Here is a 26802-nt window from a genome sequence, read left to right as displayed (position 1 = left end):
TCTTTCCATTGATATTAAACTGTCACGAGAACCGCCAGTCCATCTTTTGATTTTGAAACTTCCCTGTTATGTTGGGATATGACGAACCCCCAATTTCCATCTAGACGATTTATGATTATGAAGTGGAGCTGCCTCACAGGATACCAGAACTTTATGGAAAGCAGGCCTCCTTCTTTCTCCCCGCACTCTCTCATCTCTGTCCAAGGAGGACTGGAGCTGCCATGAATCCCCAGGCTGTCTGCGTATTGTTGACTGACACCTGACTGCGTCTATTAGTGTGACAACCTGGGGTTACAACACACTACCTGTGCAAATCTTATGCTGTAGGGGATTGTGTGGCAATAAATACTCCAGAACTGCTTGGTTTCAGAAATCTGAGGGATTCTATGGGATGAAAAGGATTTTCCTGATATAGCAGCCAATTAAATAAGTTATAACCTAAACCGGTAACTCACAGTCGGTTCGTCAAGTTTCCACCTGAAACGTTTCCAAAACCCTACACAACGACAGTCCTTCATGTTCATTCAGTCACTGATAGTCGCGATGTGTTACAACCCAGAAGACTTCGGCCAAGATATAAGTGTTATCACTGTGGACATGGTCTTTTGAAGATGAGATGTGGACATTCTTTCAACAGAGACCATCTGTTGTCTTACATATGGAGTAATGTGTTGACTATACAGTGATATTCATGTTTTATTTTTATTCTTGGAGCTCTTCAAAGATGTGTTCAGATGACAAACAGCTAGTCTAAATCCGCCTAGCAGCGCCTCTAAACAAAGTGACGTATTAATGAGTCAGCTTTAGATTTGTCATGCTAGCTGTTTCCCACTGTTTCCAGTCTTTGTGCTAAGCTAAGCTGTGAAAGTGATAGGCCTGTCAATCTTCTCACAAAGCCTAACTATCAGCAAGAAAGCAAACGAGCATATTTACCAAAATGATGACGTTGTCAGTCACTAAAATTGACTCTTCATTGCATAAATCCGTGTAAACACATGAGTAATATTTGAGGTTTATTTTCACTCACTAATAAAGTGGCTTGGGAGGAAATTCCCCCCAAAAGAATGCAGGCTGTCCACGAAGCCAGCGCTCAGACCAGGAATGGGAGAAAGTCGAGGCCACCTGTTTCCCACTTACTTCTACTACACTCTTGGCATAATGCAGGCTTGTTCATGGCAGATTAACACCAGGCCATATGAGGTGGCAGTGCCAGCTGAACTTCAAAACATGAGGGGAACTGCCATTAACTTCAGTGTACCACAAGTTGTGGCATTCTATGCATTTAAATCACATGATCCCCTCATGGAGATGGTGATTTCCTACTTTGTCAAAAGAAATGCTCCGTCACGACTCCGAGCACCAGCGTGGGCACACATTCCCGCCTGGTCGGGTAACACATTCTTACATTACATTAGTGGTGCGTTACAACAACGAGCCTACACTGTTCTGCTGAAACTGTGATGTAGCACCGTGGATCTGTCACAGAGCTGCTTCACAGTCTGGCCTCTGCCCAAACCAGTCACACAACATGAAACTGTGGAGTTCATTCCTCATTATGAATAATGTGAATTATACAGTGACTCTCCAGGGCATATCACGACTGGACTGACTTCTAAAACGTTTCATATATTGTCCAGAAACGTTTGCTTCAAACTTTACATGACCCCTCAGGATTCTACTGCGGTTTCACAAAGCGAAGATAAAGAACTTTTACCAAAGTGAAGCATAAAATAAATACACGGCAGCTTTGATTTGATTTGTCTCCTGGAAGAACAGATACATAATGAATGAAAACTTTACATTTTATACATTAAACAAGGTTATAAACTATTAAGAATTGTTAATTTACCAAAAGATATCTCGTGGCCCTCCTGCTTTAGTTGCTAGAAGACCATAAATATGGTTGAAAGCTGGAGAGAAAAACAAGTAAGTTGGACTTTATATTGAGAATCTTTTGTCCACCTGCTGTTTCCAAGGTCAAGAATTAACCTCCATTGTTCAATTTCCTGAATACTGAATCTGCTTCAATCTTACCCTTTGTGTGCTTTTAATATTGAATTGAATATTTAAATGAGATGCCCACAGTTTAAAACAATACCACTTTTTGAGAATACTGTGAAAAATGGTTTTAAAACAATATGACTTCATGGGAGAAAATACATTTTAACTGTACATAATGATAGATGTTAAATAACTTCTTCTCTTTTTGAATAACTTCTGAATATCAAATAAACTAGATTTAAATAAACTCTTCAGATAATGTATCACTTCAGTACTTTAACATCACGTCTATGATTACCTTAAAATATGACATATTAAATAGAAGTAAATTCAACATGACACAGCCCACAGGCATCAGGCGTATCCTTCGGTGTATTTGAGTGATGACGTTATTTGGAAATTGCACAGATGAGCAAACATGGCAGCAGCAACATTAATGGAGCTTGGAGCCCTGCTTTTCCCACTGTCTCCGACCTGCTGCTCAGTTGCACCAACACGTGCCTCATGTATCCACACACACATTATTCCCTCAGAGATTAGCCAGTGATATAGTGTGTAGCATGAACTCCCTTGCCTTCGATACCTCGGGGACCTTTTCAGGGGCCCCCCATTTTATTCTCTCTATATATAGTGATAATGAGAGAGCCCTTAAACCCTTCTTGAAAAATATTTCCCTGGAGCAATGCTTCCCCTGGCAGCATTCCTACTACCTCACTATCTTGTGTCTTAAATATCCTGGATTATCTGAAAAAATGTAGAAATAAACCGCAGACATGCTTTCCATAATATGGACACGGTGTTGAATGTATATTTGTTAAATGATTATTAATATTGTTATTTCGAGGTCAGAATTTGATGTAGATCTTTATATTTATTCAAGAACACATTTTCTTTGATGTCTGAGGTTATTGTGTGGTGTTTGGATTTCTGTGTTTCTCTTATGATTATGTCCCTAGTTAATACATTACATTTGCCATGCCATATAGATCATGAGACAAACCCCAGTGGTGCACGGTCACAAGCCACGAATGGCAACATTTTAGGAGAACTAAACTGGAGTTTAAAATGGTCTCTTGACACGGGGGTTGGAGAAGAAATCACAAGTCTTACGAGCCCTCTGGGTGTCATTTTGCTGGCGGTGCATTCAGGCAACACTTACAAACACGTCCTGTCCAACTAGCTGGAGAGCAGCAGACTTGCTTTATGGGCTCTGGATTGGTTGGTGTGAGGGAGGGAGACACGTAAAAGTGCCTAGTCGCAGGAATCAAAGAGAGAAGCGGCATCCCAAGGACGCCAGAGCCCCAATGATGGGATTCTCTCAGACAGCAGAGGCCAAGTTTGCCAGTCCCCATCTCCTAAGAGGAGAGGCCACTTCCCTGGGCCACTGTGGTTCCTCAGTATCACCTATCAACCAGGTCAATCAGTGGCTGAGATTAAGCAGTTCCTCAGGCCGGATGGTCTTTGAACGCAGCAGGGGGACAACTCCCCCAGATCTCTTATCTCATTAAACTTGAAAAGGTATATTAATCCTTAAAGGCTAAGATAACAGTATGGATGACACCGGTCAGAGAGACTGACAGTAACATAAACGCTATCTATGTTGGGTCATCAGTGTTTTATCTCAAGAGACAAGAAAGGATGTGGAATTCTTCTTCTGCTCTATCTTGAATATCGTCTCCTGTGGTTCAGGTTGATCCACATGGAGTGTGAAACAACGAGTATACAATTCTCTGAAATGCTCGCTGAACTAAATAAAGCTTTGTTTTGGAAATACAGTTATTGAAGTATTAATCTTGTAAAGTATATGATTTCCTGTGAAATGAAAGGCACACAAGCCATCAAAGAAAGAAATCTGGGCCTCGCAGACAATTAAGACGACAATGAATCCAACAGAAACGAGTCGACTGCACACACATCTGACATCATTTCTCTTATTTCTCTTTGCTTTTTTGAGGTGCACTTTTTTTTACACCAGCTGCCAGTGCTGCACTGTCCTGCACCCTCAGCACGGTTAACAGCACATGGAAAGAAAAACACCACGTTGTACTACAAGATGCCAGATTCATACGAATTCTGACATGCACACAGAAAAGCTGGAACATTTCCTTTACGCGCAACTCTGGTGGGCAGCGTCTGAAGTAATAGAGGTTCATCTAACAAATGACTTCCTCATTCAACTTGACCTATGAGGCCAAAATATTTATATGCGCTGTGTCAAAATCATGAAATCATGAAAACATGAGAAATATTATGACAACCCAAACCAATTTCCTTCGTTAACAGCTAACATCAAACACATTCTGCATGACATCCTTATGGCATATTCTAACTGAGAATATATAATGCCAATGTGATACACTTTTTAGGTCATAATTTACTAGATGACACACTATTTGAATTTTAAAATGTGTAATCGTGGCAACAAAGGTGATATATCACTGTATTGTACTGTACTGTAATCATTTTAAAATATGCTTCACTGTGATTTGACTATTAAGAGCACTTTAGTAGTAGAATAGTGTTTAAATACATTCTTCTACATTGATATTCTTTGGGTTTTCAACACACATTTTAACCCTTATTTTAGATTCCAGACACCAAGAACTGACAAGAAGAAGAAGAAGAAGAAGAAGAAGAAGAAGAAGAAGAAGAAGAAGAAGAAGAAGAAGAAGAAGAAGAAGAAGAAGAAGAAGAAGAACAAGAACAAGAACAAGAATAAGAATAAGAACAAGAACAAGAACAAGAAAAAGAAGAAGAAGAAGAAGAAGAAGAAGAAGAAGAAGAACAAGAACAAGAACAAGAACAAGAACAAGAACAAGAAGAACAAGAACAAGAAGAACAAGAAGAACAAGAAGAAGAACAAGAAGAAGAACAAGAAGAACAAGAAGAACAAGAAGAACAAGAACAAGAAGAACAAGAACAAGAAGAAGAACAAGAACAAGAACAAGAACAAGAACAAGAACAAGAAGAACAAGAACAAGAACAAGAACAAGAACAAGAACAAGAACAAGAACAAGAACAAGAACAAGAACAAGAACAAGAACAAGAACAAGAACAATGTATGCTACATAAGAAATAAACAATAACATAAATGGTGGTGGAGTGTGTATCATGAGTTTGGGAGTCTCACAGCCCGATGAAAGAAGCTGCTTTGTAAAACACTTCAACAGATGGTCCTTGTATTGTATTGTATTGTATTGTATTGTATTGTATTGTATTGTATTGTATTGTATTGTATTGTATTAGAAACTCCATTATCATATGTAACTTTCAAAAAATGGAAACCCTAAACTGTGCACATATTACTACAAGTCTGGGGAAGATTGCAGCAGAATTGCAAAGTATCCTTTAGTGCCACTCCAGCGTGTTCTATCAGAAAGTACAGGAACATTTTGCAAGTCAGTAATAGCTGGCAAAGAAAAATAGGTATAAGTACAGAACATTTGGTTATTATTTCCAGATGAGGTTTTTCATAAATATTGTGATTTCTATGAACTATGTAATGACAGGAACTCAGAGAGGATGGATTATACAAGTGGATAAACAAAGAGATAAAGCAAGAAAATAAATGTAAAGGATTTGTCATTTTCAAATGAGAGATCTGTCCTCTTGTGTGATTTATTCTCCTCAGAGGTTAGGGTGCAATGTGTGGAGCATGTATTCAGCATGATGCCGAAACATTAAATCTCCAGCCGACAGCCTGAGCTTCATAGTTACCTTATTCAACAAGTCGAGGGGTCTGTAGTCTCGGGATGCAGAGGATTGATGCCTTTTTTTAATCAATACTTAGCAGCTGTCAGAGGCAGTTAATTAAATTCACTTTGGATTCTGGTGTAAATCAGATGGCTACAGTAGGACGGACTAGAAGGGCACCATGTTTGGCGATGGAAGTTACAGCAGGTTGTAGGATTTTAAACTCACTTAGAATTAGATTTATTTCATTTGCAAGGAACTCCTTTTTTACATTCTCAGCTATGAAGAAATCTTGAAAAGACTGTTATGCATCATATAGAAAGCTAACTCAACAAATGAAACATAATTCATGAGGTTTGTTCATGTGGTATAAGGATATGTAAGCCCTGTGTTTGTTCGTGTTGCCAGCAGAGGAGAGTTGCATGTTATTCTGATTCTGCTTCAAAACATCTCATTTCAAGATTTGGCAGGTGATTAGATCATAAGAATATGATTTCTTGTTGATCCTCATGCATTAGAAAATAAAGTCATTTTGAGTTGACACCTTGATATTTAAGACTCTCCAAAGTCTTCATTGCCGTCATCTATATCACAGTCTTGCTTCCAAATTGTTAGTTTTTATAGCACTGTAGGTGATAAAAAATTCAGGCCTCAATTAGAATCTAATCCGTTTAGAGGAAATAGTTAAGCTTATGTCGTCCTTATTTCCTTACACCTTTAAAAAATGCTTGTTTGCTTTTACAATTGGCTCTGTGGGCAGCTGGGGAGGGGCAGCGCAGATGGATTTGGGCTTCGTTATTTTTTCTGCCTTTGTAACAGCTCATTTAAAATCACAAGGGCCTGAAGCCCAAGACAGATGGAGTCTACTTAAGAAAGAGTCAGTGTCTAATTTAACTCAAATACTTCCTAATGCGAACTCTACACCGTTGTGAAAATACTTTAGGAGCTCTCAATGAAAGAGTTTGTATAACATGTATTATATATTAAAAGGTCTCACTTGAGCCATAATGCACAAAGCAAAGAGCAGGCAGTTGTTTGAAAGATGTTCTCAGAGTAGTGTTTTGCAGAGAGCAACATTAGACTATGAGTGAACTTTTCCAGTCTCATCATTGCGTGTATAGCATATCAGACCGGTCCCATGAACTAAGCTTGCTGTGAAATTACTTAAGCTTGGTTTGAAAGAATATGCGCAAGTAATATATCACTCTCTCGCAGCTCACCTTATCTTGACTGCTCTAATGCTACCACAAGAAGCCTTGCTTGCTAACATCAAAGACATGTTTTGAAAGCCTCTTAAGCTCCCTTTAAAGGGTTACAAAGATCCCCTGAAAATAAAGAGCTGGGTTATAGGACATAGTGTGGGAAAAGCAAGTGGCACTAATGATTTAGAAAGTGCATTTGAAATGATGAAAATGATTAAGAATGTAATCTGTGAGTTGAAATATAAAACAGAAAGATTTGAACATTTTTTAGAAGACTTAATGGATTTGTGTGTTTTCCTTCTTTCCTATGCATGCAACCTCTTAATGCGATATATGTACATATATATATATGGACACACTGTATGTATAAATAATCTGAAAAGGAACGTCAGAGGTAAATTAACTTTATTTAAAAAAAGAAAAGTTTATCACACAAGGCAAGAAATGCAAACTGCTATGAACAGACCACAGGATTCCCCAACCCCACTCCCCCCAACCCCCCCCCCCCCCCCCCTGCACTGGCAGCAAGGGGGTTCTCGTTACAACCAAATCAAAGGAGCAAGACAACAAGACTCACATTGTTCTGATTGTGTTTACGTACACTAAAAACATTAAAACCGGACAATCTGAATGTACAGTATAAGACAGACAGTTTTGATTTTCACATGAATCCATCAAAGAACCTCATACTAGCATTTTCTACTCAACGGTACAAATGAAACAGTTTACGGCTATGCGATACATTTGATTGATCACTTTAAGACGGACTATACATGTCGCAATGGGCACTTTCAGGGGAAAACAGGCTCGAAAAAAGAAGAAGAAGCAGCAAGGTCCCGTCTGGGTTATTTTATTTTTTTAAAGTAACATCAAACCTGCATGTTGAGGTAAGCATGCCACGAGGGAATACGAAGGAAGCGATTCCCTTTAAAAAGGGACTCCCTTAACCATATCCCCACTCACTTTGTAATTCGCCTTGACAGTAAATCAATTCTCAAGCCTGGCCCCTTGGACTCCTCCAACCCTAGGTCCTCCTCTCTCAACATTCCTGCACACATGAATCACTCCAACTCCTGGCTTCTAGAAGGCATTTCCTGCCCGGCCCTCTCTCTCTTTCTCTCTGTCTGACTCCTCTGCTGAAAGCTGGGCAGGAACCCGCCGAGCTTTGATTTGGACCCAGAGGGAGAGAGGGAGGAGAGCTCGGCTTAACACAGGGCCCTGGCTCTAGGACCGCTCTAGAGAAGAGACTGGAGACTCAGGGTGTGTTGGGAGATGCCTGCACACCCAAGCAGGGATTTAGTGCTTTATCCTTCAAATTGCAATATGAGCATATTCCAATGGCAATATCACTCCTAGCGCAAAGATCTGCCCTAAGGGAGCATCCTCGGTTAGGATTTAAGTATACATTCTCTCTAAGACAGATGTTCATTATTGTTTCACTTCTGAAACCACTTAACGTGGAAGATCATCACAGGTTTCTTCAGAACAGTGGAGTACATAGTGTTTTAAATTCTTTAACAAACTTTATGATAACTCTCAAAGTTAAAGTGGATAAAAGAGCATTCAAATATTTTATGGCAAAAATGTACACAATGGGAACGAGAGTTGGCTCTTTAAAAGCTGTACACCTGTTCAACCTTCTAGAAATCATCTTTGATGCTAAATCCACAGTATATGTACATACAAGTTTTTGTCAGTTGAGCGGACTCTTGACGACCAAAGCAGCTCTTAAAAAGAACGGTCTAAATTGTCTTCATATTATATACACAAAAGTGAAACGTACATATTTTACAGAGATCACTACACAAAGATCACAAACAGAGAGTCTTAGAGTGTGGGTTGCAGCTGAGTGAGAAGGGGTCATATGTCGTGACAGTGAGAGTCGGCCTATTGTGCAATGGCCTCTGTCTCTGTCCGTGTCTGTGTGTGTGTCTGTGTGTGTCTGTGTGTGTGTGTCTGTGTGTGTGTGTGCGAACTGCAGGGATGTAGATGCCCATGTTTGTAGAGAATTGTTTATCTGCGAATGTTCCGAGTGTGTGATCTCATGCTCTTCCCTCCTCAGATCATGGCTCTTATCACCAGTCGACCTTTGACCTGGTGAAGATAGGGGTTCTGCTCTGACTCTAAGCCCTGATTGGTCAGGCCCTCATCCTCACTGTCAAGCGGCTCCTCCTTGACCCTGATGACCCCGTAGTGAGCGTCAGGGAGCTCGCCGCTCGAGCCACTGCTGCTGCTACTGCTCAGCGTGTGCTTCCGGATGACTCCTCCAGGGGGCAGCCTGTCCTCCTGCATGCTCTCTGTCAGCTCTCTGTGCTGCTGCTCCAGCTCTTCCTCAGATTCCTGCAGGTGTGCACTGGGCTGACGTAACTGCTCAATGGACTTGGACAGCAGCTGCAAAACACATTGGCTCCACATTAATGATGATATCCTGCAGCCAATGATCTTTAACAATCAAACCTTTATCAGACCACAGAAAAATAACCATTTGAGGTTCCTACCACATGAACAACATTAAGTATGCAAATACTGTACATCCAAAGAGTAGCAGAAGGATTTGCTTAACTTTTAAAACAAAAGATACAGTCTCAATCTGCCTATTTATAGGTATGTAATAATACCTAGCTATTATAGAGGGATGGAAATAAATACAATATACTGTGTGATGGACAATTGAGGCCACACAAGCCACAAGTGTGAGCACTTTGGTGTTGATAAATGCAGTATGTTGCTAAATAAAGTGTTGTTTCTTACAAACTCAGACTTAGAAAACAAACTATCATTTACAGAATGCAGAATATTAGTGTATTTAATGCCTTATTTATTTATTTTACTGTCAACTAGTAACAAGCATCTGTCTCTGCAAGGAATAAAGCAACTGCAACTTTAAAAGGCAAATGTCAAACTGATTCTAGCTAATGGCTTTGGTAAACTAACTTTTTTCGGAGTTACATTCAGGGAAACTAGATTATTCATAGGGCAATAGTGCAAAAATAGTTAAATATTTGTTACCAACAACAGAGGCATGCGAGGTGACTACCCTAACTACTGTAATGGTGCCATGGTTTAATTAGTCGGCCACAAGAGGGCTCCAAGAGCAGGCCTGAGAAGCGCCGACCCCAGCTGATAACTAACAACATTACTGTCTACAGAATGTAGGCCTTATATAAATATCCTTTCAGCTATAAGAATTAGCCTCTTTAGCTTGGCATTAGTAAACACTATTCGTACCGCTTCCTAAAATCCCTAAGCTCTTGTAAATTTCCATTAGTGCCCCCTACTGTTGCAGTCACTGAAGGACGTATAAAAACAACCGTAGACAAGCCTCTGCTAGGAAATTAATTAGGGCAATGTTTCGGAGATCCCTCTCAGTAAACACTGAGGGCTCATCCCTGATTAGTGGCCATTTATAACCTCCACTTAAAGAGGCTTTACTTGCGATCTCATTGGCCTGAGTGATCAGAGCAGGGCATGTTCATGTGTTCCAAGACAAGATGTCGCAATTATTCCAAAGCTCTTTTCAAATCAAATGTACTTCACAGGGTACTTTTCAGTAATTGCAGCTGATATTAAAACTAATTTCAGCTGCCTGGCATTGACACGTGTTAGTTATTTTTAAGTGTTACAGGGGAATTCAAACTGAAACACTTTGTTACAGTTAAAGCTGTACATCTGTACTGTACTACTTTATAAGTGCTTATGGTGCTTTGTGCTTTTTATTACTTCTAGGTATGAGTTGTTCTATGGTTCCCATGGCTCTTTAAAGGCCCAGCGTAGGGACACATCAGTATGTGAGCTCACACAATGCTGCCTTTCACTGTGTCTGCCACCTCACACACGTCCCTCACCAGAATAATTACACTCTGTGTATAGCGAGTTCACCTCGGCCAGCTAACAGAAACACAAATATTGCCACAGAGGAACAAAATGTATTCTGGGCACTTTCTTCCTTCATTTGAACTTAGCTGAATTGAATTTCACAGAGTTAGCATGTGAACAGCACTGATGCCTTAAGCTAAGATAACAGAATTAGTGCAGGGGAAGCATTTCTTCCCCCATTTGAAGTCAGGCAGAAGTTCTTTGCTTTGCAGAAATAACACCAGAGAAGAACAGACAACAGCCCTGGTCTGTAAACCTGAGCTACCACAGATAGTTTTACAAAATGCTAAAAATAGTTACGCATTTGTGTGCTTAAAGTGATACAATCAGACTCCCTGCAGTAAAATAGGACCTCACGAGACCTTGAAAATGTTGCGAAAAGCAATCTGAAAGTCAAAATCCTTCCTTATGATTTGAATGTTGATGAACATCAAAATACCTTATTTATATGGATCTGCTGCTGGTACTGTTTCTGTTTCTCCAGGAAGTGCTGGTGTTGCTGCTGGATGACCAGCTGGGCCAGTGTGTTCTGAGGCAGCGGCGCCGACTGGGTCCTGTTCAAGGGCCGGTGTTTTGGTAGTTTAGGCCGACTGCTGGAGGGGCGATCCTTCATGGCCAGAGGAGACTGAGGGTGTGATGACATGGGGACTTGGCCTTGACAAAAAAAAACAAAAAACAAAACATAATATTAGAAATACTTGAATTTAAAATGTAACAATATGTAGTGTAGTGTAGTGTAACATAACGTAATGTTATGTTTAACATCATGTAACGCAGTCTAACCGGAGGAGAGTATCTTCTGCTGCCTCATCTGCTCCTTCTGGAGGAGGTGTTGGAGGAGGGCCTGGTGACTGGGGCTCACTTTAGACTCGAGGCCTGTCTGAAGGGGCACAGGGCCCAGAAGGTGCCCAGGAAGCCCATGCTTGATTTCTGTCGATCTGTCCTTCAACCCCATGGCAGCCTGAGAGAAGAGAAAGTAATGGTTATTCTTTAATTCCCATGACGCATGATGTGCAGTCGGCTTGTTAGTCACTTATAACCATTTGTATGAACTGTAACGGGTTAAGTGTCAACTGTTTTATGTGAATGAAAATCATTCTTGCATCTGATAAACAGTCCTCTGTGGAATGTGCCAGAGAGCTAAAAGATGATATATCATGTGCTGTGTTATCAGGAGTTGCACTTGAGTGGACTTGGCCTTTTTAAAAGCTGTGATAAATGAGGTAATAAGGGAAGATAAGAGCATGCCTGACACAAGACACTGCAGAACAATATTTATCTAAGGGCGATAAAATCATTTGGGGCCACAGGTCAGTGAACTGTGGTCGCACAGAGAACCCAGACCGCCACTGATGGCAGGCTTTTCAACTCATAAACTGAGCAGGAAAACCTCCCATCACTAAACTGTATCTAGCAGGATTTTAACAGGTTATCTAAGCTTCTCTGCAAAATGTGTACTCACACTTATGGGTGAAGATGAAGTAGAAAGCCCCAAGGAGATGTTGGGTAAGGAGGGAGATGTGTACAAGCTCAGCATCGACACAGAGCCCTCAGGTCGGAATAATCTTGGCTGTGAAGGCCATCTCTACAGCAAACACACAGGGCAGAGCAAAGACAGAGAGATTTAACAGGAGGCGTCATATTTAGAAATTCCAATATGGACCCACTATTCAAAAGGCAACATGAGCAGTGGCATAAATGTTAATGCACGATAACAAATGACAGCCGTACTTGCTGCAATGAGTATGAGTTTTTAATATTGATGAAATAAAGCAGTGGCAGGCAGCAAACGTTTCCTGAAACTTCCCAGCACCATCGCTATTATAAAACATTGCAAACGTCTAAATCTACCGTTCCACCCTCAGTTCTCCAGTCCCCACTCAGCCTGCTGCCTGTTTCTTACTCCCCGGTCCCCACCCTCAGGCTACTCTCTCAGAGAACATCAGCACTGGGGCATACTTCCTGTACCCAGCAGAGCAGCAGACCAGCATGTGGTTTAGGAACAGCCATGTTTATCCTTCCAACCCCTACCAGTACGCAGTGACCTGTATGTGGATATCCGGCCCATATTTGACCCAGGGGACCCGTTCCCTCTGAAAAAGGATACCCAATGTAACGGTGCACAAACATACCTTGCTTTCGCAAAAGGCATGAGGTCTACAGGCAGCCCCACAGTCCACCAATGACTTTCATGAGAGCCTCAGCTTGGGCTGATACAATAGCAATCCTGTATGTTTATGTTGTTAGCATGTGGGTGTCTTTGGCTACCAGTGCCTGGGATATCAATTAAACTCCACAGTTCGTCTGTCTCCCTAAGCCCCAACCTTCAGCCCGATGTCAGGGCGTCTCCCCCTTCTCTGTGTCGCTGGACATCCCTGGGAGAGTAAACAGCGACGGTTAAGGAAAACACAGCTGTTCTGTTGAGATTGTTCAGAGATGTGTCATATCTGCCACCCTATATAATAGTCGGCTTTGTGAGCTCCGTCCTAGAGGAACTCAGTAACTCAGCCATAAATCTATTGGGGAACGCCTCCGAAAAACTCAGAAGAGGCATGCCGCCAAGATAATGACAGAAATACAATGACAAGCCAACAGCAACCTTGCTGCCAAGCTAAATATCTTTTTTTTTTTTTTTTGCAAACATAAAACTGATTGTTCGGCACATCTGGAAGAAAAAATGATGGATAGAAAAATGTGCAGCATTCATTTCTACTGTTGTTTTCGCACTGCATAATGTGTCGACTTCACACAAGCAAACTTTGGGTAATCAGACGCGTGGGTCAAGCTGTGCCTCTTTAGTGCCAATGTTGGGAGCCATTTTCACTGGAGTGTAACAGACAGAGGACAACTGGCTGTTTTTATAGCTGCAAGCACAAGGGCAGTCAGGCATTTAGCGCCCTGACATAAAAGTATAGTTTGGATTTTCAAATGATTTGCATGCAGAATAACATCAGCATTAATGCAAAACATTTTGGCAATAGCATGCTGATGATTTATAAACTTACCTCAGTTTTTGTGGTGGTAGGCAGAGAGGAGGGTCCATTTTCAGCCCCCAAGGCACTGGAGGCCCCGATGGGAGAGCTGGGGCCGGAACCAGGGGCACTGTTAGTAGGCGTGGAGTCTACAAAACATCAAGGACTTAGACACAGTATGCATGCTCACACTCTACACACAACACACATACACAGAGGCTTGGCATAACAGCTGCAGCCTCACAACAGTTTAATGTGTACGTACGGTCATGGCTGCCTGATTACAAGTCTTTCTTACATGACAATGTGTAAGTGAATGTGCAATGACCATAATGTGCTGCTGCACTGCAAAATGGTTGATTATTATGCAGCTATGCAATAATAACACTACACTACAGGCTTGTATTGTTTCAGAGAACACTTGAAACACCAGATAATTAAGACAATTTTCCGCACATGTTGTAACAAAGACATAAAAATCAACATATAGGCAGCAATATAACATACCCATTAGCTCCAGAGCCCTCTTCTTGTAAGGAGCCATGATGTTTCCATCTCTTCTCTTGAGCATCGGGCTGCTCCTCCTCTCTGCCACCTTCTGCTTCAGTCTGGATCGTACCTTCAGGTTGGGCTCAGAGGCTAAAAAAAATAGGGAACATATTTTTTTTCTGTAAGTCTCAATTCACACTATTTGGACAATAAAGTGATGAACATGGAGATAAATCATGCAATCATGTGAGTGTTCTTTTAATCCAGCAGTGTGCTTTTATACAGCCTGAGTAAAATGAACAGTATTAAAGAAAATAGTAACATTTTAAAATAAAGAGACTATAAATCAGATAAAAAATAAGCAATGTGGTCATGCTTGACATGTAAATCTTTTATATTTTCAGTGAAATTCAGAGCAGGTTTCAGATAAATTAAATGAGTCAGGATTGGGCCCATTTCCACCTCATCTGGAATAAATTAAGGTGGAGCAACACACAGGCCCTAAGTGAAATAGTCCGCTACCTGCCGCCCTGGTGACCACAGTCTGATACAGTAGCAACAGTTAAACTAACACAAAAACATGGCAGATGTTTCAGGCTCTCCCTACGCCCCGTCCTCCTAATGCAAAACAGAGATACCCAAATACACAGTCTCACACACACACACACACACACACGCACACACACACTCTCTCACACACACACAAACACACACAGAGCTTGGCCTGAATTGATCCAGATTTACAAATCCAGTCCATCAATGATGATAATAATGCTGATGTAATAATCTTCACAATATTGTTTTCAAACGTTTCAACTGGTATTAATGATGAATTTAAGGACATTTGTTAAAAAAATGGCATTTTGCTTTAAATGATTAAAACATTTTTTAGCCTCTATCCAACCACGATAGACTTACTAAGCATAGACACTAACACTATTAAACACAACGGATGACTGAAGTACCAAAACAAAAACCAAGTTTGATGACATTGAACTGAAAACGTTGAACAAAGCCTTTGCACAATAAGGTTTTACTTGACGCATGTGCCATTGCTTCTGAAGGACTAACACAAAAGTGTAAATACTAAACAGGGGAATAACCACAAACTTATGAAATACTGAGGTTATGTTTTCTCTTCCATTTGGTGATAGCATCACTGAGATTCTAATTCAGGGTGTCTGGCTCAAATAAAAAAATGTTTTAAATATTACAGAGCAACGAGTCTCTTGTTAAATGAACTGTCACTTCAGAATGAAAAGGCAGAAAGGGTAATTAAAAAATCATGACCTCTGAGCCCTGAATGGTAGTTACATGTACAGCCCTGCCAACCTCTTTTTAAATAAAACATCACTAATTAGTAAACTAGTCAGAAAAATGTGTGCGGCGCAAATGTGACAAAGTAAAGATTATATCAGGCAAACAATGGGAAATGAAGTGAAGGTTGAAACTGAGCAAGTGTATAATCTTTAATAATGTAAGCATCTGTTATGTGAAGGCAAGTAAATGCTTTTGTGCCTGACCGTTGAGTCGTGCTCCCGTCTAGTCACAGTGACAGTGACTCACTGGGTCAACACGTCTCACATGGACTTCCCGTCAACCCCGTGGACATGGAATCCCACAGCTAGCCTTACACACTCAAATAAACAAGCAGAATAGATAAGCTGTTTTTTTGAGCGAAAGCCAGAGCACAAAGCTGTATTGAAGTTATGTAAACCTGTTACACAATAGACAACCTGTTTCAATTATTTAGCACAGATCAATAATTAAATAGGTCTTTTGCGATGTGTACAACATACAGCTATCCATAGGGAAGTGGGGCTCTGACGTGAGAGCACTGCAGGGAGGAGGAGAGGCAGCGGCTATGGGGGCACAGCCAGGAGAGTGGGCCAGATGCTGCTATTTTTGGCTTTTGTCAAAAGCAGCAAAACCCTCTTCCCTAATACGTGGCACAGACCTCTAATCCTGTGGGTGTGAGGTAGAATGAAAGAGAGCGCGGGAGGAAGAAAGGAGGCAGGAGAGATAAATGGAGAGAAAATGCTGCTGGGAGTCGTATGAATCTGCTTCACACCCTGCTGCCTTGATTGCTTTCTATTTTTACACACTGCTGCCACCAAGCTACGCATCCCAATTGGTCGCCACGGGAACGCCAGACAGCACCTCGGGAACAAACACTTTCTCACTGGTCTCCATGGAAGAAAATGCCCTGATGCACGGTGCAACAGGAGGCAATGACGACAGCTGCAAAGCACATACACTGAACACCTGGGTCACTTCTGCTCCGGCTTCTCACTTAACAAAAACATACAGTAATGGCAGCAATATACTGGAGTCATAAATCAATCACCTGATTACATTTGAAAGTGGTGCTGCGGGGCTATTGGCTGTGCAAGTGAATGTGTTATGCCATCGCCACTAAATCAGAAATTCGAACTCTGCTGTTACTGTGAGTGTCCGTGTCCATTAGAGCCTGGACCTGGACAGATGGCCGTGTGGAAAGCTGAGGTGTGTGTTCTGTACATAAAGACGCCTGCTGGGCATTTTTCCTGACATTCTGGTTTAAAGTGATGCTGAAATTGATGAATTAATGCTGAGCGTTTGCTGGTCCTTGAACAACATAAACACTTAAACCAAAGCTAAGTTACAGTCCCTCAGAGTTTAGATATTCCGTGTCGTAAGATCAGCAAGTTATATTCTTTCATTATTGTTTCTGATACACAGGATCAGATACAACTCTTAGTGTAACTATTTTAATTACCTCACAGTAATCAGGTAGTGTAAACCTCACAACAGCACTCAACGCTGCGCAGTAAAACTTGCATTAAAAGTTCTTCCATATAACTTGAATTAAGATTCAAACCGAGCAACAGAGTGAATGTTATATTCTAAATATAAGGTTTTTTACCGAAAAGCTAGATATAATGATGTAACCTGTTTGTAGCCCAATCACCAACATTGTTCTCATTAACTGTAACTGATTACAACTACATTTTTATTTTGTATTTCATTGAATAACTCTGTTACATGTAACTAGTTACCCAACAATGTTCTAGACATAGGGACTTTCAACTCAACCTTTTCTTTGATATGCTTTGGGTTTACAGTTAAAGCTTTGTATGATTATTTCTGAAAATATTTCCTGCACCTGCCGAACGCAAACAGTTGGTAACTGGGTCAAGACCAGAGAGAGAGTTGCACTTCTTACTGCTAAGCTGCATCTATTCGCGTGCCCTGCGTCCAGTCTATTCTAGGCCGTGGAAACAAAGAAGTGAAACAAAGAGGATATCAACCACGTAAACAAGCTAATTACATGATTACGTGAGCTCAAAGCAAAGATTGTTTTGTTGACGGGATATTTACAGGACTTACTGATCCACAGTTAAAACAGTTTACGTATTATCATGTATATACCTGTACCTGCTACATAGTGCGCTTAAAATGGGTTGAAGCTGAATTTCTATTCAGTTTTAAAAGATACTTATTGACCACCAAGCTACTAAGTGTTACGCAACTATATAACTTCATAAACCTCATTGTGAACCTCTGGCCAAATAAAGCAGTGGGGAGTCTAACGTGGAGCATTCGAGTCATCTCCACTTTGTTTTGAGAGAGCTATCTTTGCTTAAGCAAACAGTCCTGTCGAGGTTCATCCTGCCTGTGCCCGTCTTAACTAGGTAACACCTGCCAATCAGCTATCAGTGACAGCCAGTGGCTCAGAGAACAACACTACCTTTGTGTGTCCCCCTCGGGTGCCAAGCTCTCAGAGGACTTTAATAAAGACAGACAGGAAGTGGGGGAGGAAGGCCTAAGCAGGAAATGACCACATATAGATTCAGGAATCCAAAGAGCAAGAAATAGTTTTATCAGTGCACGAGAGTAAAGCGAGAAACAGGGAGATGATTTAACCTTGAATAGAAAAAGATTCAAATGTTAAGACTGAAATTATATATATGTATCCGTCTAGTTATTTGTTTAAACCGGCCTCTTTGTAATCACAGTGAAAAGGCAAACAATGCTACCGTCAACGGACTCTCTGTTATTTTAGAAAACCGTCTTCAACTAGTTATTATGCTTGTGAGGCAACTCTTTACCTTGTGGGTCCTAACGCATGTCCCAGAAATGTAAATATATATTTTCAGGAGGCATTTCTCTGTTCTGAAGATGGTATGATTCAAAGAGATTACAATAAATAAAAACCTCTCAAAGCTTTAATTTACCTTTTAATATTTATTCTTGCCATGCAGCGACTTTATTTCACGAGATATAATTCCTTTGCTTGATCTCTAAAATGTGTGTACACGCAACATGACAGGCCTGCAGTTAAATAACTCAACAAGTATAATTGTTTTCCAGTGTAATTAAAAGAGACACAGAGGGGAAAAGAACATAATGTAATTTGGTGACCTCATTGCAGAATTATTAAGCTTTTTAGCTTGGCGAGCTTGTGCTCGTGCAAACCAAGAGGCATTCTTATTTATACAACCATCCCCAAAGGATTCCTCAAACTTTAAACCAACAAACCTGAGCTGCTTTTTGGTGGGAACCTGTGTCTTTTCAAAATAGCTTTTAAAGCCCATAACTCAGGAGAAATTAATCCGCTTTAATTCTCCCATTACCCACAGCTCAAAGAGGCCTTGGAACTTAGTTTATTATTGTAACATAGGGACAAATGTAGTTCCTTTTAACTAATGGCAAGGCAATTTCAGTGCAAATAACCCTAATTAAAATGTAAACTTGTGAAATGAAAAAATACAATTAAACTGTGTTAAACACACATGCGTTTTAGAATAAGGAAGGTTTAAGTTACTTTTCTGGCATGCTCCACCTCTTATGAAAGTTTTGTGTTTAGCCCTGGAGGAGTGAGCGGGGGTCATAATGAGCCTAACTGATGTTATTAGCAGGTCATCAGCAACCTCAGGAAATACTCCATGGGTACACCGACCTCTTGCTTGAAAAGGGTCAAGAAGACACTCACTGTATTCATAACCCAACGCAGTAAATGGAAAAGTGCTAAAACAAGGCAACATCTTAACACACAGTGAAATCTGAAATCCTTTTAACCAGGCCTGTCTGTGCAGATTTATATAGGCATGTGTTCATGTGTATTTGCATGTTTATGTCTGTGCTGTGTTTGTCTGTGCAAATGAACAAACCTGTCTTCCTCAAGGGGAAGTCGTCCTTGCTCTCTATGGGTGATGGCAGAGTATACTGGCAGGTGGGGGATGTGCCGCCCAGGGGTGGAGAGCGTTGGTCCAGTGATGTGTGGTGAGAGGAACTAATCACACAAAAATACAGCAAATGTATGATTGATGTAGATTATGTTTTCATGTGATTTAAATATAATAATTTGTTTTTGTATCACACTCTCTCAGCATAAAACAACAGCTCTTACGTGTACCAGAGCTTTGGGTGGTGAATGAAAGAATGATTGACTCCATTGCTGCCAAGGTCCTTTGCTGATTTGCTCAACAGAAACTCTTGAAGTTTCTGCTTCACCTCGGTACTTGCCACTGCACCTGTGAGACCAAAAGACAGAACCAACGGGATTGGGGTTACCCTAGGGGCTATGACTCATAACAAATCAAACTTTAACTTTAACCTGAACAGATTCCACCACTTTTTCCCTGCATCACATGTAACTTACTGCTGGAATTAAAATTCAAAGTCTTGATGTGCATAAATTCTGCTTTTTTTCTCTTATTTCTTCAGATTGAGTTTACAATATCTTCCCAAGCAGACACAATATATGTAGGAACATCTCCCCCTAGTGGTCTAAGAGCATTATATTAGTTTCAAGCTGCGAAAGGGATACTGCAGAGAGATGTTCTTTTTCATTGGAGGGTTATAGTTGCAGGTCACAGTTTCAAATTACCTGACCTGACAAAGTCATAAATCATGTGTATTATTAGCTATAAGGTAAAAGCAGAAATGAAATACTATATCTGAAGCTATTTTCATCGTGCTATTGAAAGACATTTTCTCCTAAACTCTAATCTTAAATGTCACTGGTCAACCTTATGTCATCAGTTGCAAGTACTGGTTAAGTACCATGTCATCATCATTATCATCATCATCATCATCATCATATCGTTGGATACTTCTCTTTATCTAATGACTAATTTAATTTCAACTTTGTCATTTGTCTTGTTCAGAGGTATTCTCCAGAACATACTGAGAAATGTTGTCTCCAATAACCAGAGACATGAAATAAGTGAAGTATAGCAAATACATTAATGTGGATCCCAGGTTGAGGAGCTATTGGTGCTACATCTAAATAAACAATTCATCAGACCAAAGTAGCTAAAAACACCCCTTTTATTACTATAAATAAACATTTTATGGTTAAATTATGGGTAACCTGCCTACAAAGGCTATATTATATATAATGTAATCTCTACTGCAATCCTTCTACATGTGTGGAAAGCTATTATCCTAGTAATAATGATGATAACTGAACATGTAGACGACTCAATGTGAACATACGAGAGGAGCATACATCTGCAGTAAAGCGTTCCTATCCAGCTGTTATATGCTTATTTTGCTTAGACCCCACTCTAAGATAAAGCATTAAAATAATTAATTGAAAGGGTGAGGGTTACGATTTGGGGCCCTAATTCCAACTAATTCCACCCCTGATGGTAAGAAAATGGTGATGAAGGTGGTGTCAAGCTCTCACTCTCTCTGGAGCGCTCCTTGCCCCTGAGGATCAGGCTGGAAACATGCTGCTCTCGCCGATGCCTCTCCTGCTCCTTCTCCTGCTGGTTCTGCTGCTGCTCCAGACGACGCTCCTTCTCTGCATGTTCCTGTTGCTGTTTCATGGCCTGGAGATCGTGCTGGAGCTGAGAAACACGCAGGTCTCAAGTCAGCATGAAGCGAGCACACTGACAAATACGTTTCTCAAATGACTATGGCTTATGTGAGCTTCTGCAGTTTCCATTGTGCTGTGATGGACTACTCTGTACTCTTCTATAAAACAAAAACTCACACTGTTCCGTAATGTATTGCGCAACACCCTGCCTTGCTGTGCTGAGTTGTCTCCTTCTTTTCTGCACTCTGTAATATTGTCCTGAGCTATAATGTTTTCTACTGATCTGCAGTATGCCATGCTGTGTTGTGCTCTGCTGTTTTGTACACTGTGGTGCTGTGCTGAGCCATTGGGTACACTGCTGTGCTGTCCTCCATACAACTGCTTAGCGCAATGCTGACCTTGAGGTGCTCCTGGAGCTGAGCCTGGTGCTGACGGGTCAACTTCTCATGCTGCTTCTGGAACTCGCTGATTAGTAGCTGCTTCTGGATCTGCTGCTGCTTCTGAATGAGGAGCAGCTCCTGCTGCAGCTGCCTCTCCCACAGTCCCGGGTCCGAGCCTGACCCCAGCATCCTCAGATCTGTACGCAGGTCCAACGGAGATAAGGACTCCACAGCCAATGGAACTTCTGGCTTAATGTCCACTGTGGCCCACAGAGAGAATAAGAGAGAAAAAGACATTTGTCATTCCCTTAATTGTATCTTGGCATGGTGATTTCAGTACAAATAGCATCAATTAAAATTTAAAATAGAAGTAAGGAAGGTTCAAAATGCAACCAGAGGTGAATGTGTGGAGTACATCTGTATATTGCTTCAGAACCAAAAATGTTGTTCAGAGTTAAGAAGGGCAGGAACATTAGGATTCTAAAAAAGAGACTAGTAAGGAATGAGTAAGGAGAAAAAGGGTAGGAAATGAGGAGCACAGCTTTCTTTCCTGTGATCCTCACAAGCCTGCAATTATAATAGTTTCTATAAACAAACATGGGATCACATCCGTCAGCATACTCTACTGGGAGCAGTTGTATAACAGACTCAATGGACATTTGGCACGAAATGTTGAAGTGGTCATTTAAAGTATTTACATAAATCCTATCTTCCCAGTGTTTGATAAATAAATAAAGGGAGTCCTTCTCCCTGTCTCTACTGGAACATCATACAGATGCCCCTTGTTTACATAAATTATTTAAGGCAAAGTAGTTTGTGAGCTTGAAACCTGCATACATTTGTGAATGTCATGTCCCTGTGATCTTTCCATCTCTGTTCTTGAGTTGCAATGTGCATCCGTAAGAACTGCCTGTGTCTTTGAAGACTACCTCCATTATAAGTAATTGCCAGATACAAAGTGAGAGGGCATCCCTTTGGTCTCCGAGCTCTATATATAGGTTGTTCCACAGAGAAAATCGATTGCCAGTTAAGAACATGAGAGACAGGGCTACTTCATCTCTTTATTCCATAGAGCATGATTAGTGATTTGTACAATATTTTTCTTTATATTTGTTACGCTAGTTTTCATCCACACAATTGTACCTGGTTGAATCCTTGCTACAGTAAGAAAGGTTTTTCTTTCAACAGAATTACATCTTTGAACCAATTCAGATATTAAATAATGTATTTAGGCCTTTGATTTGATCAGTAATTAGATAAAAATGTCAAAACCACATGTTAGTTATGCTGATCATGATGTGACATTCAAGGAAGGGTACGCATTGTCCAGACTGTATAATATCTCTTCCATTTTGAGACCAGATATTCAAACCTACTTAAAATTCCGGTGGCTGAAGGGAGATTTATTGAGTGCATTCGTGGTTGTAATCTTCTCAAGGGTCATAATTTGAGGGAACAAATACTGTACAGGCAACGTTACTACGCTACCTGTTCTTTGTAACACGTTACAATTTATATCTTCACATAAATAACCTCGTGGTGGTACTGTCATGCATTTATTCTCATAATGAAATAACGATAAAAAAGGAGTTTAAACCTGCCAAAATCAGCAGCGTCAGTCTACAGTAGCCATCAATTAGGAAGCAATGCCCTCCTGTTCACTGATGCTGTGAATCTCCCCGGCGCCCATTTGTTTTATCATGTAGCCTGTTTTTCATTGCCACCATTCCATGTGTATGCGGCGGTGATGATTATAAATAGAAACATAAAAGCAAGTGGCGCAATCCTGGTCTGTGACAACCCCCACACCCTAGTATCCACCACCCTAACTTGCCGCTGCCATGGCAACGCTGGCGACGTAATTATGTCTCCCCATCCTGCAGATATCGAGTCTCACTGCATGTCATCTCCTGCCTACAGTGGCAATGTGACATGTTGACTATTATATCAGCTTTTCAGCTCTTATATAAGAAAGGAGTCCCCAGCAGAGAGAGAAAGCATTACAAAACCCCTCTCACTCACACACACACACACACACACACACACACACACACACACACACACACACACTCACACCATCACACACTCAGAGATTCAGTAGCTAAGTGATAACTTGTCTTAAAACATGTTCAAAGAGTGAAGACAGCTAGAGGGGACTCCCGTACTGTAATTTTTCTTTTGTGTTCTAAAAACAGCTCCACTGAAATGACAGAGGAGGGCAACGGCTCGGCAGGCGCAGAGAACAGGCACCTGTAGAACAGGCTCTTCTCTCCTGACAGGGAATATTAATCTTAGCTTGTAAGTACTTGACAAAGGACTCTTCTGTAGCGGGCGTCGTTCCAGGAGCGGATCAAAACTTGTGAACCATTGAAGGGCTCAGCGAGTTAGACAGCCATAGTGCTACTTTTGACTAATGGACCTAAATATAGCAACAAAAACACCTGCTGGGAGAATTCACCACCACAAGAGATATCTAATTAATCTCATATTTCATTCTGTACCCACACTGTGACTGGCATTAAGGATCTCCACTTTGATCAGCACATCAAGCTGAGCCTCCATCAAAAAGTCTCAGGCAGTGGTTTAACAGGATGGGAAGGGGGAGGAGTGTGAAAGCTAGAGCCACCTTCTGATATCCGAGGCTTTATGAGATGGCCCTTGAGGAAACCACAACAGCATCATGTGCCTGTTCTACTCTTGTCCACTGTCTGTCGACGCAGAGTCTGCAAGAATAACCCTGGATGGAATGACAATGTTGAGAGAACATAATAAGGTCCTGAAGGTAGATAGGCATTGTTTGAGCTCCGCTGAAGCCTCTACCTAATGAATAATTTACAATTTACATTCCCTGGGATTGACATTATTCTCTGTGCTGATTGAAACAGAGAAAGGGTTCAAATGTGTCTCTGTGTACTGTACTGAACCACAGAATACATTAGACCTGCATATCTACTGCCACACACTTATACTTGACATATTCAAGTCGAATACACCCAGAAACTAACCGAAACCGAAATCTGCCGTTTCTATATTACTAAAATACTCTTGAGGCAGAGGAGAATACGGAACCACCAGTAACTAGGGCTAAATATAAATGTTTTTTTGAGCAGGGTCTTAATATAGACAATGTGCGAAAGACTGTCACAGTTGCGAGGCCGCCTGCTCAATTTAACACGGGCAAAAATAAAAGCGCAGTGTTGCATTTATGTAACTTTCGGGTCACTTTTGAAACGATCACTGTCAAAGAATAGCCCGACACGTCTGGTTCAGCGGTCCTATGACGCCATTGGCGATCATGACCCTTGATATGAATACTTTTTTTTTTTAGAGCGAAAGTGAGGTGCTTCCTGATTGGTGGAAAGTGCACAGACATGTCTCGAGGCACTGGTAAACAAGAGATTTATGAATGACAGGTCCCAAATTTGTTTTTAGCACAAGGGAGCGACAAGCACCCTAACCCCATGCCCAAATTCCTCCCTGTGGAGGGCCTGCCAAAGGGGGATAGGGTGACTCATAGCCTGTGACCACACTCCCACTGCAGCGTCGCACCGCCAGTGTCCCCAACGTGTTTATTTCTATAACCGATCTGCCTCTCATTAGCCTTGGTGGTGGTTAGAGTGACAATCACAGCCTTAATTTGAGATGTTGGATGGCTGTCTTTTTTTGCCTCAGGCCACATTAGCAGGCTTCCCACCCCGGAGAGAGAATAGACACACATCGCCAGTGACGTTACTATTACTCGTGAAGAGTCTGAAATATATAGATAAGTATAGTAAAACATTATCAAAATATCATTAACCAGGCTCATGTTGGACTTTTAGTTTTAAAGAACACCCTGACATTTCAATATAATCCTTTTCCCCGCTAGCACATAAACTGATAACTAATGTGAGAAAGGCTTTATTAACATTGTAAACAATATATCTCTGAATATAAATGGTGCTTTTCTTACACCTCTAAGAGTTTCTGTCACTAAATAAGGCTAATAATAATAATATGTTGCTTTAGCAAAGCAACCACAAACACGTGTTTATTGTTAATAGGTAAGTGTTGATTATCAGTTGTACTGGTTATTTTAGGGGCCCTGTGGAGTTCTAACAAAAGTTACTAAAGTTTGCATTCATCAATTATTAGAAGTATTTTTCTATTAATGACAATTCATGTTGCATTAAAGTTTATCTAGAAAGGTTCTGAATAATTGTATTTCATGTTACAGTTTTGCGGTAGTTAATAGTTACATTTGCAATGTAAATAACAACAACAATACATCATAAATATTAAGAATCATATCCTTTGAGCCGATTTAACTCGTCATTAGTCTCAGTTTAAAATATTTTCAGCAAAAACAAAATCTATATAAATACTATATTACATATTGTTACAGGTTGTAACGGCTAAGTAACCTGCTTTTCCCAGATTTTCCTTATAACAGTGTTTTGGTTTGAACAAATTAAGATTAGCACGACCCCCCTAAACATTGTCACATCGTTTCCCAGTAGCACATTTAACTGTGTATAAAAGATAGATGTTTAGAGCATCTTGTGATACTGACCATGGATCATCATCTGTACAAAGTGTGTATTTTATCAATGAAATACAAAAATGGCAATATACATAATGGCCCACTTTGTGTTTACACTTTCAACATGTTGTATGTTGTATGCATTCACTGTGCACTTGAGATGGTTGCTGATCTAAATTCCCTGTCTGACAGTATAAATAGAACCAGAGATACAGAAGATGTTTGAGGGCAAAAATAAGCTGATGCTTGGGACTGCAATGTGGCGCTGGATCTCTCATTAAGTGCCTTGTTATTTTGAGCAGCTGGCATGTCTAAAGCAAAAAACAGGTCTTTATTTTTAAGACTCAGGCTCGTCCTTGCAGCTGAGCCAGAGCTGCGGCTTGAAGGCTATCTACCAACAAAGAGGGCTGAGCTGAAACACCACAGGCCTTTCGCTGAAGAGGAGCCAGGAGTCCAGAAGTCTCTTGTCCGGCCATCACGCTAAACCGTCTCACAAAACAACAACACACAAAACGACATACACTACATCTCTATCCAAGTAAAAACAAGGCGACCCCGGGAAACTGTAGTTGATACTTAGTAAGTCCCCCTGTCAAGGCTTTTTTTTTTTATAATCATGATCCTGTCCTCTGTGGACAACATTGGCACCAGATCATACAGTCAAAAAAATTCCTAATAAATCAATCACAAAGAGTCAATTGCCTTAATGCATTGAGGTACAGCATCCCTTAGCATCACGGATCAAACACAAGCCATAAACTGCATATTAGGAAAAACTGAAGAAAGAAAAAGAAGCAAAAAGCTACACTCTTCACTTGAGCATTACTACTGCTGTAAAATAATGAGTTACTTCATTCTT

General features: G+C 40.8%; 1 protein-coding gene across 6 annotated transcripts in view; it reads right to left on the bottom strand.

The window, feature by feature from the left end:
* Positions 1–7397: 7397 nt before the first annotated feature.
* The window catches only part of hdac9b (histone deacetylase 9b), a 36087-nt gene continuing 16682 nt past the window's right edge, over positions 7398–26802 (bottom strand). For 3 of the 6 annotated variants that reach the window (XM_029451752.1, XM_029451753.1, XM_029451749.1), the window contains 10 exons: positions 21440–21681; positions 20910–21072; positions 19626–19758; positions 19387–19508; positions 14252–14383; positions 13778–13893; positions 12235–12357; positions 11556–11733; positions 11212–11426; positions 7398–9287 (listed from right to left, as the gene is read on the bottom strand). In XM_029451752.1, coding sequence (XP_029307612.1) covers positions 8955–9287; positions 11212–11426; positions 11556–11733; positions 12235–12357; positions 13778–13893; positions 14252–14383; positions 19387–19508; positions 19626–19758; positions 20910–21072; positions 21440–21681 — 1757 coding nt within the window. In that variant the 3' untranslated portion in view covers positions 7398–8954. The remainder of the gene's footprint in view (positions 9288–11211; positions 11427–11555; positions 11734–12234; positions 12358–13777; positions 13894–14251; positions 14384–19386; positions 19509–19625; positions 19759–20909; positions 21073–21439; positions 21682–26802) is intronic. The other 3 variants (XM_029451751.1, XM_029451754.1, XM_029451750.1) reach the window with 2 other exon arrangements.

This window comes from Cottoperca gobio, chromosome 16, assembly GCF_900634415.1.
Source record: "Cottoperca gobio chromosome 16, fCotGob3.1, whole genome shotgun sequence".
NCBI classification, from domain to species: domain Eukaryota; kingdom Metazoa; phylum Chordata; class Actinopteri; order Perciformes; family Bovichtidae; genus Cottoperca; species Cottoperca gobio.
This window is presented reverse-complemented; position numbering and strand designations above follow the sequence as displayed.